Here is a 14437-nt window from a genome sequence, read left to right on the forward strand (position 1 = left end):
CCCATTACCCTCCATTTTAAGACACCCATTTCTTATGTGCTTGATACATGGCCTTCACTGTGCATTTATCATTATAAAACATGTTTTTTAATGTGTGTTTTTAATTTATCTACATGGTATTCTGCTATAAATCTCTGCCTAACTTTTTTTGATATAAAGGACCCATGTTGTTATGTATACATCTAGTTCATTGATTCTAACTGCTGCATAATCCATATATTGTATACTTTGTAGCACTATCCTATATAATAAAAGCCTAATATGCAAATTGTCCCCTCAATCAGGAGTTTGACCAGGGGGCAGAGCCAGCCGGCCAACTGCCCGTGGCCCCTCCCCCAGGCCAGCTCCCCCCATCACCCCCCCCTCCACCCCCTGATCAGGGGCAGGGCTGGCGGGCCAACCTCCCGCATCCCCTCCCCCCTAGGCCAGCCGGGTGATTGGGGCGGGCCCGCCAGACCCCACCAGTGCACGAATTCGTGCACCGGGCCTCTAGTTTATAATAATACTGTGAAATAACCTAAATATTGCACAATAGGGAATGGTTAAGTAATCTTGGTGCATTAGTACTGTGAAATAACATGCCTCCATTAAGAATGACAGTTCTGGATGCTATGGGATATGTTTTTATGACAATGTAAAGGGAGAAAAGCAAACACAATTGTCTTTATCCTGTGAAAACAACCACATACTAGTAAAAATACATGTTCATACAGCCAATGGCTGGAAAGGAGCAGAGGAAATAAAAACAGCTCTGTATGTTGGAACACGGGAACTGTGTGTAACATTTCTCTTGTAGCTGTTAGTCATGATTATGGTGTGCCTGGGGATTTGACCTACACACTAGAGCTTTACCCAGTATAATCTTGGGGGACAGAAGAGACCAGGGCAAGATTAATCTCTGCCTGCCCCAGAGTTGGCATTTCCCTGCCCCTCCTCAGCCAGAAAGTCTTCCTCTCCACCACCTGTGTCCTGCATTGAACTTCAGCTGTCTCTTTCCCACGGGAAACAGGATTGAAAATAAAAAGTCCTTTCAGAAGGCTGTGATAGACCCAGTGTTGTCGAATTTATCCTCAAGGTTAAACAAGAAAGGCAAAGTGCATAGAGTTATATATATATTATTCTCCCATTTGTGCAAAAAGCAAGACATAAGAATTTGTAAGTGAATGGAAAATTTCTGGAAGAACAGACAAGAGATTGTAAACAGTAATTGCCCTGGGGAGCGGGATTGGGGAGCTGGGGTAGGAGAGAGACATACTTTCCTTTAAAGTATGAGAGAAATTGCTATATCTTTTTTAAAACCATGTACACCAAGCATCACCTCGGGAACCCTCGTTTTAGTGATGAGGCCTCGGCCAACTTGGGGACTCGTTGCATGCGTTATGATTCACAGAGCGCACACTATTCTGACATTAATTCCTGCGCAGAACGCAACTGCTGGTCAAGATACACTGACAGCTCAGAGGGAGAGGATTCCGACGTGGCAGCGGGTGTCACTGGCACGGACCTGCTCCCCGCGCTTCCCCCGGGCCAGGGGTCGGCCAGAGCTCCGGCCCCGGGCCCCCGGGGCGGCGGACGTCTCCCGTGGGGGCCCCGGTCCCCTCCCTGGCCGCCCCGCCCGCCCCCGCGTCCTGTCCCGGAGCGGCCGCCGGCGCGCAGCGTCCCCAGCGCCTAAACGGGGCACCTTCCACGGGCGGGGCCGGGACGGGGGAGCGGCCGCGGCCTCATCCCCGCGGGCGGGCGGCGAGGCGCCGGTGCTCAGGCCGCCCCCGCCTCCGCCTCCGCCTGGCGCTAAGTTTAAAAAGTTAACGTGACAGCGGAAGTACCGGAAACGAAACCAAACTCGCCCCGCGGGCCGCCTCAGGGGCCCCGCTGGGCCCTCGGCGCCGCGCCACCGGAACAAGCCCTCTCCCGCCATTTCCCGCCGCTCCCGCCGGCCCGCAGCGCCGCGCTCGGCGGAGAAGGCCGGCTGCATGGCGCGCCGCGAGGACTGCGGGGACGGCGCCCGCGCCCGGCAGCACGTGTTCCTGCTTCCAGGTAACCAGGCCGCCCCGGGCGCCAGCCCTCGGCCTGCAGCCCCGCGGCCCGGCCCGGAGCGCGGAGCGTCCCGCCGGAAGGCGCCCCGCCGCCCCCGCGCCCGCCCCCCCGCGGGACCCACGGCCCGCGCCGCGTCCCCGGGCCCCGGGCCAGACCCGACGGTCTCCCGAAGCACATCGTCCCTCGTATTGGTCACAGTACAGCCAGCTCGGGTTCCCAAACCACCGCCGGAAGCGCCAAGCGGCCCCTGCCCCCCCCCCCCCCCCCCCCCCCCCCCCCCCCGGCCCCGCTCGCACTCTCTGCGCATCGCCGGGCCTTAGGGAGCGGGCGGCGCCGGGGGTGTCTTGCCCTCGGGGTGTAAGTTGGTGCCCCCGGGCTCCTCCTGGGTCGGAAGCTAGGGTCCAGGAGGCCTGCGTTGGCCCCGTCCCGGGACAAACCCTGGATGGCGGTCGGGCAGGACCAGGGTGGGGAGATGCAGGTGGGGAGGCGAGGGCGGGAGTGCTGGCGGCAGGTCTTCGGCCCCGCCCTCGCCCTGCCCTGACCGTCAGCCAGCCAGGCCTGCGGGGGCTTGGCGTGGTGGCCAGGTCCACAGGTGATGGGCCCCGTGAAATGGCAGAATAAAAGGAGTTTGGGACAAGAAGGGAAAGCCAGGAAAGTTTGGCACTTTTGTAGAATACATTGATATGATGGCATAACATAGAAAATAAGGGAAATACGTTGTTTGTGTTTGAGTTTTAGCTCAGCAAATGCTAAAGTATTTGCTAATGACGATATAGTTGTCCAGTTATGTAGGTTTTATGGTGGATATTGAAAAGTGTCACATGTCAGTATTTTTGTGTGTCTAACCTTTTAAACCTTTATAAAGAGGTATAGCATACAGTAAAATCTACATATTTAAGTGTGCAACTCAGTGAGGTTTTCATATGTATACACCCCTGTAACCATCCTCCAGGTCATGATGTAGAACTTATTCAAGCTCCTCATGCCTGTTGGTAGACACCCCAGTAACCTCTCTGCTGTCACCAGAGATTCATTTCACTTGTTGAGGTCAGTGTGTGCTCCACTGTGCTTCTTTCACTCAGAATTATGCCTGTAAGATTCATCCATATTGGGTGTAGCAGTTTGTTGGTTGATTTGTGTTATTTCTGTGTATATTTTATTGCATAAATATCCATAATATTTATCTCTACTGTGGATGGACATTTGGATTTCCAGTTGGTAACTATTATGAATTACACTTCTAGGATAGACAGAGGAATTTGTTTCTGTAGGGTGCAATACCTGGGAGTGGAATTGCTGGTCCTAGGTATTTGTATGTTCAGTTTTAGTGGATGCTGCTGAACAGTTTTCCAAAGTGGTTGTACGGATTTCCATTACGACCAGCAGTGTGTGAGAGTTCCTGTTGCTCCACATCCTCACTAGAGATGCTTGTGTAGTAAAACAGGTAATGCAAAATTCAGGTTTTGACAGAATCTAATAAAGGGCTACCTATACTCATGCTTTACGTTAGAAAAAATCATCTTCTCACTTTTGTTAAATCAATTCAATGAGATTTTAAGGGTAGGGACTCTATTCTTTCAAATCAAATGCATTATTTTTATGCAGAGACACACAGTGGCTGAGGATAATGTAAGTTTCTTATTTTGTTCTGTTCAATCAGTATTGACATTCATTCTTAAAGTCTGTTTGTATCTTCATTATATTAAACACAAGACCTTCAGAAAAATTAAGTATTGATTGCATCCCATAAAATTGCAGGTTTACTATGTCTACTGCTGGTGCTGTGAGAATTATTTCAGACCTGTTCCTGTTCAAAACTGAGATGTGCTATGACTCACTGGAGGAGCTGGAGGCAGCTGTTCAGGAACAGATAGAAGGAACTGTCAGACCAGCAGGTTTTGTAATACAACTTCAGCTTCCTGCTCATGTAATTCTTCTGGCCGGCCTTTAGTGCCACCTGCAGGCTCTGAGGGTACAAACACTGGTGCTTGATAATTACTGCAGTGCAGCAGTGCTTCTCAGACTTGAGGGTATCTGTCACCAGGTGAGCTGATCCCCACCTCGAGTTCCTAATTCAGTGGGTGTGGAATGGGCCTGACAATGTGCATGTCTAACAAGTTCCCAAGTGATGCTGATTCTGCTGGCCTGGGACCACACAAAGAACCACTGCAGTGAGACCAGCCCTTGAGAGCTGGATTGGGAGATAGGAATAGCCATCTTGAGGTTTCTCTCTCTTTGGAGTGGGCCAGAATGTGCATGGTCAGGGGAGTGCATGTAAGCACAGAGTATGACATGTACTGGTATTTGTTAGGAAATCAGCTCTAGTAAGTTATGCATTTGAAAGGAGGAGACTGTACCCTTGGCTGAGTGAGCACCATAGCTACAGTAAAGTTGGGCCCTTCGTAAAAGAAACGAAGATTGTAATTAATTTTTCAAAAGTATTTGATGGAAGCAGTCTGTGCTCAGTTTTGGAAAACTTGTGGCAGAAGGATTTGAAGCGCTTACTCTTCATACAGAAAAGTGAGCAAATTAATCATCAGGCCAACAAAACTTTAGAGATTTATCCATGAGACAAATGTACAGGCACCGAAACCTTGAGATGACTCTTTTTCCCCCAACATTTAATTTACTTTACTTATCGAGTTGCCTACCATAGTGTTGTGTTACATCTTGGAGGGTAAATTTAAAAGTACTATTTAGGTCTCTTTGCCTCTCATTTTCCTGAAGAAGTACATTATTTCCCCCCCTATCCCCCCCCACCCCCCAAAAAAAGCTGGGACTTAGAAGGGATAAAGGGATACTTGTGAAGCAAACAGACTTGGAGTCTCGATTTTCATAGGCTGGTGAAGACTGAACTGCCTTCCTTTTCAGCAGAGTAAGCATGTCTTGTAGTTTAGGACGGTCTTAAACATTTCTCAAACATGGCCTGGGAATACTAGTCTACGTATTTGCAGTTTCAGTTACTATGAGAGATTGTTAACATCTCTACTTTTTGGAATATGGTAGAAGTTTCCATTCCCTCTTTGCCACCCTAAAAGTAAATGTTTAAGTCATATTTTAAATATTTCTCTTGAGTCCAAGTTTTTTTTTTTTTAAATATATTTTATTGATTTTTTACAGAGAGGAAGGGAGAGGGATAGAGAGTTAGAAACATCGATGAGAGAGAAACATTGATCAGCCGCCTCCTGCACACCTCCTACTGGGGATGTGCCCGCAACCAAGGTACATGCCCTTGACCGGAATCGAACCTGGGACCTTTCAATCTGCAGGCCGACGCTCTATTCACTGAGCCAAACCAGTTTCGGCGAGTCCAAGTTTTGTATGCTTGTCAGTTCTATTAAGTTTGAGTGGACTCTAGTGTAAAAGGCCAGCCGGGAACAGATTCACTAAGTGTAGGATAGAAGACTGCGCTTATTGTTAATGTGGCTGAACCCTGTTACTTAGCCATCTCCAAGGAAATGGTAAAGCATTGGGGAACCCTAATGTGAGGGGGGAAAGCAAGGACAGAAATGATCTCAGGACCAGTTAAGAAACTCCTTCGGGTATACTTAAGCTGAAAAGGTCCTTTAATCAGCCCTCTGATTAAACTGGACTTCAACCATAGACAAGTTTTGCAATAAAGTAATTCCCCTTAACTGTATTTCATGCATATACTTGTTAAAAAGTACTTTAGGAAGGGTTGTATTATTTATTTCCCCACAGCCATCATAAGTAATGCCAGTTTTTTTGGGGGGTGGTGGGAGGTGGGGTGGTAGAAGATAGACTTTGGGAGATAAGAATTCCAGGCTTGCCTGCCAACCTTAGACACTCCGAATATAGTAAGAAATCTTTCATGTGAGGCACCACAACAATCACAAATAATGATAAGCCTCTCCAAATGGAATGCAAAGATAGATTTGAAAGCATAGTGTGAATGCAAACTTTAGAACTATGTTCTTAATTTTAAAATGAAAGAGAAATAAACTTTAAAAGAAAAAACTCATTTTCCTGTTTAATGATGGAGAAAATTCATATCAGTGTTATTACTGATTAGAGCAGGGGTGGGCAAACTTTTTGACTCGAGGGCCACAATGGGTTCTTAAACTGGACCGGAGGGCCGGAACAAAAGCATGGATGGAGTGTTTGTGTGAACTAATATAAATTCAAAGTAAACATCATTACATAAAAGGGTACGGTCTTTTTTTTTTTTTTTTTTAAATATATTTTATTGATTTTTTACAGAGAAGAAGGAAGAGGGACAGAGAGCTAGAAACATCAATGAAAGAGATCGATCAGCTGCCTCCCGCACGCCCCCCACTGGGGATGCGCCCGCAACCAAGGTACATGCCCTTGACCGGAATCGAACCTGGGACCCTTGAGTCCGCAGGCCGACGCTCTATCCACTGAGCCAAACCGGTTCGGCAAGGGTACGGTCTTTTTTTTTTTTAGTTTTATTCATTTCAAACGGGCCGGATCCGGCCCGCGGGCCGTAGTTTGCCCACGGCTGGATTAGAGTCTTGTAGTTTGTGTGTTTTTTTAAATCCTCACCAAAGGATATTTTTCCATTGAGTTTTAGAGAGAGTGGAAAGGAGGGAAAAGGGGGGGGGGGGGAGAGAGAGAGAGAGAGAGAGAGAATGAGAAAGAAAGAGAGAGAGAGAGAGAGAGAGAGAGGAACATAGATATGAAAAAGACACATGGATTGGTAGTCTCCCACATGTGCTCCAATCAGGGATTGAACTTGCAACATGCCCTTGACTGGGAATCGAACCCTTGACCCTTCAGTCTGCAGGCTGATTGATGCTCTAACCACCAATCAACCCAGCTAGGGCGTGTAGCTTTGTAATAAGCCCCCAAGAACACCTCTTATATGAAAAAAAGTAAAAATATGTGTTGAAAGAATAATTACTATACACCTAAATGAGTTTTCAGTGACCCTAAAACAAATGAACAAAACACAAAAAACTCATTTTTTCTCCTTAAGTGCACATGGTTAATCTCAGAAAGAATATTTAAGCAGGTTTTTTTGTTCTTTGTCAAACTGTTTGCATGCACCGGTATGTCTGTTTGTGTTTAGAAATATACCTTGTGGGCTGAAAGCTTCCTTACTTTCAGAAGAGCTTATTCACATGAGAGGAACCTGCACTTAGTTTGGCTAGCCTTGCGGGGAGGTGGGAAGAGGGGATCAGGGAGGCATGGGGAGGTCTAGCCAGTTCAAGTGCTGATTTTAGAAAACCTCTGAATAATTAAGCTCAGCTTCTGGGAAAATATGACATTTACTGAACAGTGGTCTGTAGGCCTTCAGCAGTGGGGGTCTCTGAGTTTTCTAGCATGGGGCATGTGTAATATTTTCCGCGCAAAGACTGAGTCTGGCTTTGCCTTTATGAAAAGTTTTTTGGTGGGAACCAGACTGACCTTTCTCAGATGGCCACTGGATCTGCTCCCCTTGCTATTTGAGCACGTTCTGAAGTGGATGGACTTAAATATTTGCCAGCTGGTGTAATTAGGCTGTTTCCGGAGAATGATCTTGCCCTGCTAGTAATTGTTCCAATGACCAAGTACGTTTTATAAGAACTTGTGAGTCCCGCATGTTTATCCTCCAGGGCAGAAGAGAAATCATAAAAGGAAAGTAAGCAACATTCGTAATTTTTTATTTGAAAAGCAGAATAGGAGCTACATGGGTTTTCCCCATATCTTCAGTTTTAACTATGATAAGAAACAAACAACTCACCAGTGTTCTTTAAAGCCTGACTATAAAAACACACACCTAAAACTAGATTTTGCTATTGATTAGCTTTATGTTCTTGGAGAAATTGTGTTCTCAGTGTTAAGCCTCAATTTCCTCATCTCTACATTGGGGAGAGCAGTACCAGTCTCATGGGTTTGCTGTCTGTTGGTTTGAGTTACACAGAAGCTCTTTTTTGCACCCCAGATTCTTAGCCTGGGGTCTGGGACAGAGTAGGCATTTAATAAACATTTATTGAAAGAATAAATGCCTCACATTTCATTTCTTCCTGCAGTGTTCTTTGCTACACTGTCCTTTTTCTTCTTTCACTTCTATCCAAATTCTACTCTTTCTTCAAGGCTCGCTTCAACTTTATTTCCTTTGAAGATAATCCCTTTGCCCCAATCCAACTTCTTTTTCTTTTAATACCCTTGACTTTGTGTCTGCTTGGACCCCTACCTGCCAGCTCTCTTCCGTGTTTTCTACCTGCCAAATGCCTGTTTATCCTTTACTGGTAAACAAATGCAAATGTCACCTCCTCCAGGAAGCCTTCCCTCTTGGCCTTTCCTGTTAGTGTGCAAGTTAATGGTACCTCTGCAGTCACCTACACATTTCCTTGTGATTATTCAGTTCACTGTACCATTTTTGTATAAATATGTATTGAATGCCCAATACATGCCAGTGGTTGGGGAGAATCCAGGTCCATTCTCCCTGAGTAGCCACTTTTAGCTTCTTAGTGGTGGAGCCTTGGCCTTAAGCTTCAGAACCCAAAGTTGCTCAGTGCCTCTGAAACTAGAGCATGCTACTTAGGACTTTCAGCCTTTTTGTTCAGAGATCCTTTGTATTTGATTTTAAAATATCTTTAAAAGTGACTTTCTTTTCTAGGTATTCTGTCTGCGAAAGTAGCCCATTCTGCCTGGTAAAAGGGTCAGATCTGCATGTTCTGGTGCCTGTTTTGTTATCTGCCTCTGAAACAAGGAGGGCCCAGCTGGCTGAGGTCTGTCTGGCCAGAGCTGATTTCCCTGCAGGGGCCTAAAGTCCCAACAACATTTGGTGAGGCTCCGCCATCATCAGTTGCTCAGTTTTGACTAGTTATCTCTTCATTTACACATTTTTCTCCCATATATTTTTAGTAAAATTTTTATCAGAATAGCAATACTCCGTAAATAAATTTTAGTAATGCAAAAAAATATAAAGAAGGAAAGAATTTGTCCATCATTTTACCACCTAGAAATAACAATTTGGAAATATATTTTTCCAGTCTTTTTATGTTGTATGTATCACAGAATGAATTACGTGTTCTTAAATTGTTTTCTGATTTTTGTATTTCTGCCTCTGTTTCACTATTTACTCTTTCTACTTCTTACTATTAACACTCAATAAAATTCTCAGGGATATTGGAGTTTCACCAGAGTGCTATATAGTTTTATTTGCTATACTTAATCATGGAATTAGAGAAAGTTATTTAAGTTGATTTAATGGAGAGGTAAAGGACTGAGATTTTTTTTTTCTCTTAATTTTAGGAAAGATAGAAACTCACATAGCCATATGAACAAAGTTGACAAAGAGATTTGTAGGTCATACTTTTTTCATTCAAAAGGCTTATTATGAATTTATTTATATTGTAACAAATATACCACATAAGCATTGTTTTCACAGAGTAGACTACATATTTAGAATGGATTATCTTTAAGAGTGGATTGAGAATGAAAATACAAATAGATGCAAGACAGGGAAAGATAAATTCACAGAGCCATAGTGGACACATGGCAAGCTAGGGTGTTTTGAAAGGCATTTGAGGTTAAAGTTATTTAGGACAACCATGGCTTCCTGCAAACAGCCCTTGGAATAAATAGGATGCCAGTTTGAATGGACCATGAGTCTGCATAGTATTTCTTTAATGCAGTGGTTCTCAACCTGTGGGTCGCGACCCCTTTGGGGGTCGAACGACCCTTTCACAGGGGTCATCTAAGACCATCGGAAAACACATATATAATTACATATTGTTTTTGTGATTAATCACTATGCTTTAATTATGTTCAATTTGTAACAATGAAAATACATCCTGCATATCAGATATTTACATTATGATTCATAACAGTAGCAAAATTACAGTTATGAAGTAGCAACGAAAATAATTTTAGGTTTGGGGTTACCACAGCATGAGGAACTGTATTAAAGGGTCGCGGCATTAGGAAGGTTGAGAACCACTGCTTTAATGTGTGGCCAGTGAGTCCTGTGTTACAAAACCTGACTTAATACTTTGTTAGGAGTTCCATAGTGGGATCAACATATTCCTAGAAGAGCCTGATGTGTGTTGCGGGCAGGGTTGGGGTGGTGTTGGAGAGACATCTGGAACTCAGGTGTTGCAGCACCAGAAGGTCCAGGGTTTTTGCCTCTCTGAGCATTAACTGCTTCTCAAACCAACTTCCTCTATTTATGGAAACTTGGCTGCACACTGCACCCAAGCTTCAAATCTCCTGGTGTCTGCTGGGAGAAGCAGCCCCTCTTTTAATTCTAGTTTTAACCTTTTCAAAATAGCCTTCTGATGGCCCTACTGTGATCACATGAACCCCACCCTGTACCCCCTGTTACCTGTATCTAGGGAGGAGCAGACTCCACTGCAAGCACAGGGCGTTAGAGGGGGCAGAAGGAGCTGTATGCAAGAGTAGAGAGTGTTTTCCTGGAAGAGTGGGAAAAAACAGCACAACAGACAGCCACTGTCCTCAGTTAGTTACCAGTGTGACTGAGCTCTGGTCAAAAGCTTGAGCCACTTATGACTAGGCCTGTTTCAGCCCAGCATTCTGCGTTTCTCAGTTATTGGTGGTTTCTTTGGGTGACATACAGTTATGGAAGAGGTTTATTTGTAGGGAGAATTTTATTTTGGTTGTAATTTATACTCCCTTTCATTTAGCCAGGGTTTATGTAAGTTTTAGGAAACCCATCCTCTAGCTCTTATACTTTTACAATGCATGTGGGTGTAAGTTATTGTATTTGACCTTGGGAAGTAGTCAAGGCAAACTTTATTATGACCATTCTACAAGATTCACAGAAGTCAAATAATCTGTCCAACACTCAATAGGAATTAAGTGGCATAGACTGTTGGCTCTTCTGTGTCCTCCTGAACTCCTGTGTGCCGAAGGCCACTCTGCTGAATGGAAGGTGGTAGTTGCCACTGTTGGAGAGGTGGGAAGATCAGAAAGGGCTGGGGTTCCCTCTGTTCAATGACCAGGCACTGGGCACACCTTTCGTGGAGCCAGCCTCAGTTGTTATTGACATTCCAGTCAGGTCTGTCCTTTCTACCTGTTCAGAATTTTCCTGCTTCCCAGATATTTCAAGGCCTTCGTGCCATCTCTATATATTGCTGGTCTTTGTGGCTCTGAGTTGGCTGCAAACCTGAAGTTTTTCATCAGTTCATTCTCTGACTGTATAGGGCAGGGGTGGGAAACCTTTTTTCTGCCAAGGACCGTTTGGATATTTATAACGTCATTCATGCGCCATACAAAATAATCAACTTAAAAATTAGCCTGCTGTATATTGTCAAACATCTCATTAACTCACCCTTAATGCCTTGGCAGGGACAGACCAAATGATTGCGTGGGCCTTATATGGCCCTCAGACGTTCTCCACTCCTGGTATAGGGCATTCCTAGAAACAAGGCTGTTGATCTGTTGATAGGGACAGCCCTGGAAGAATGGAGATTTTATCTTCTATGGTCTTGATTAAGGCCAGTTTTTATTTTTTCTTCAAAGCTTCAGAATAAAAAGATATTCTTAGAAGAACCTATTACTTGGGAATTATTATTCTAGTGTATGCCTTTCTCTAGCTTTCTTGGTTTGCCTCTTGTCATGTTTGAGAAAGTTGAGAGCTTCAAAGTCAGGAAAATGACTCAGACCATATGGCAGTGCTAACATCTTAGGAAGAGAGGGCATATAGTTGTAACTGAAATTAACATTCCTAGAAGTGAGCCTAACAAAAGCCTATAAAATAATTATTGTTATTTCGATTTTATAAATGAAACGACTGAGGCACAGAAAGGTTGGATATCTGCTGAGTAAGGAGAAAAGCTGTTTTGGATTATGCATCTCTCTGACTCTAGATCTTATGTACTTCCTATGCTGATATTATCAAAGAAATAGGCATCAGCTCAAAGTAAATTTATAGAGGAGACCTCTTCCCTCTACACTCCCATTCTTTTCCTTTTCTGATTCTTCCTCATTATTCTAAAAGCAGATTTTTTTCTTCCCTAATTAATGCAGATAAAAGTTAGAAAAAAGACAGCACATTCAAGTCTGGTGGGATGACCCAGGATTTCCCAAATTTAAATGAAAATTAAAAGCTTTTTCATAGAGCCTTTAATTTATAATCACAGGTAATTTTGTGTGTCTAAGGCCAGGTATAGACTAAGAAATTTATCAGTAGTATTTTAGCAATCTGAGTTCTTTTTTATACTAAGCATTCAAAATCTGGTAGGGTTAAATTCATAAAAGTAATGAAAACATTGACAAAGATGGCCAAAATCAGCTTTTTCAGACTCTTGATATTAGCCAAAGGCTTCCAATCTTAGGAATATTTATTCAAGAAAAACTGCTGAATCTCATTAAGCAGGGTTTGTGGCATATAACTTGAACTATTCCCATCTCCCTCTGCTCAGGTCTGCAGTAGCCTTGAAAACCAACAGTTTTGTAAACATGGTACTACTTGTAAAAACCAGCTGCCTTGCAACCACTGGATGGGGCAGGCCTTGCTTGGAACTCTTCAAAAAAAGTCCCATTCTCAGTACATGTCCCTATTTGACTGTCTCACAGCTCACTGGAAAAGCCCCAATCACAGGGTATTGCTATCACTTGGCCCTCCTTGGAGCTCAGAACTTCCTTTGCAGAAAAAGCCCTGTCCCCAGGGCCTGAGGGGACAATAGTTAATAGGAAGATAAGGCAATAAAATACTCATAAGGGGCTTTGAAGAGCTCTGACATATTCCTAGGGAATTATGCAGGGCTATGTGCATGCCCAGGAAAGACCTGAGAGGACCCTAATCACTCATTTCTGACTGACTTTGAGGCCCTAGGCAAGTAATAATTAAAAGCTAAGGGGGGAGGAAGGAGATTAGCCAAAGAATTTAAATGCATATATGCATTACCTATGGACACAATAAGGTAGTGAAGACCTGGGGCGGGGCAGGAACTGGGTGGAGGGGGCAAAAGGAGGAAAAGGGGAGACATCTGTAATACTCTCAACAGTAAAGTATTATTATTATTATTTTTAAAGCTAAGGCAGAAATTTAAAGTGATTCAGTGTTGAAGGTATGACCTAACACAGGGGCAGAACTTACTGCTTCAAAACACTTAAGGAAATGTCTGATCTATGTCAGATCTAGCTAACCAGATATCAGTGGTTGCATACTACAGGGAATAGAGACTATAGGTTTAGTCCAGGAAGGTCACTAAACAAACAGCAGCCACTGCAATGATGATAATAAGCAGCAACAACAAATATTGGTGAGTTGGGGGAGGGGAGCCTGATATCCAGAATTATTACATTAATTATTGTGCTATCTAAAATGTCCAGCATTCAAAAGAAAAGTATGAGATATGTGAAGAAACAGGAAAGTATGGCTCATACACAAGGGGAAAAAAGAGTCAATAAAACTGTTCCTGAAGACACCCAGATGTTGGACTTATTCAACAAAGATTTTAATCAGATATTATAGGTATACTAAAAAAAACCCTGTCTAAAGAATGAAAGGAAAGTATGACAATGAGGTCTCACATAATAGAGTATATCAGTAAATAGAGATAAAAAATGATGAAAGAATATACAAATTCTGGAGTTAAAGTACAATAACTGAAGTGAAAAATCCACTATTAACTCAAGAGTTAGCAGAGCAAAGAAATAGCAAACTTGAAGATAGATCAATTGAGATTATCTAGCCTGAGGAACAGAGAGAATTAAGAAAAGTGAACATAGTTCAGAGACCTGTACTACCCCATTAAGCACACCAGCACATGTATAACAGGAGTCCCAAAACACAGAGAAAGGGACAAAAAGAATATTTGAAGAATTAATAGCCAAACACTCCCCAAATTTGATGACAAATATTAATCTACACACAGGAAGCTCAACAAACTCCAAGTAGGATAAACTAGAGATCCATGCCTACATACATCATACTGAAACTGTCAAAAGCAAAAGACAATGGAGAGAATCTTGAACGCAGCAATAGATTATGGTGTATCAAGTAAAGGATACTCAGTAAGATGAATAGCTGACTTCTCATTCAAAACCATAGTGGCCAGAAGTTATTCAAGATGCTGAAAGAAAAACATACTTAACAAAGAATTCTGTATATGACAAAACTCTTCTTCAAAATGATGGAGAAGCAAAGACGTTTTTGATAAAGAAACACAGAGAATTCATTCATGACTAGTAGACCTGACCCCACCCATAAAAATCATAAAGTGAATCCTTCAGATAGAAAATACACTAGATGTGATTTTAAGCCACATGAAGAATGCAGAGCACCGATAAAGGTAAATACCTAGATAAATATAAAAAGCAGTACAATGTATTTTTGTTTGTAACTCTTTTCTCCTATCTGATTTAAAATACAACTTCATAAGGCAATATAATAAACCTGTTAATGGGCTTATATAAAGATGTAATTTATAATAATAGCACAAAGAGGTAGGAAGAAAAGGAATAT

The 14437-nt window shown here is 43.2% G+C and overlaps 1 protein-coding gene across 2 annotated transcripts in view; it reads left to right on the forward strand.

Moving 5' to 3' along the window:
• Positions 1–1705: 1705 nt before the first annotated feature.
• Positions 1706–14437, forward strand: part of RNASEH2B (ribonuclease H2 subunit B) — a 103584-nt gene continuing 90852 nt past the window's right edge. Inside the window, exon 1 of one of the 2 annotated variants that reach the window (XM_070409103.1) lies at positions 1706–2034. In XM_070409103.1, coding sequence (XP_070265204.1) covers positions 1971–2034 — 64 coding nt within the window. In that variant the 5' untranslated portion in view covers positions 1706–1970. The remainder of the gene's footprint in view (positions 2035–14437) is intronic. The other variant, XM_070409102.1, reaches the window with a different exon arrangement.

This window comes from Myotis yumanensis, unplaced genomic scaffold, assembly GCF_028538775.1.
Source record: "Myotis yumanensis isolate MYYU_CA2020_CCGP unplaced genomic scaffold, mMyoYum1.0.hap1 SCAF_3, whole genome shotgun sequence".
Classification (NCBI taxonomy): domain Eukaryota; kingdom Metazoa; phylum Chordata; class Mammalia; order Chiroptera; family Vespertilionidae; genus Myotis; species Myotis yumanensis.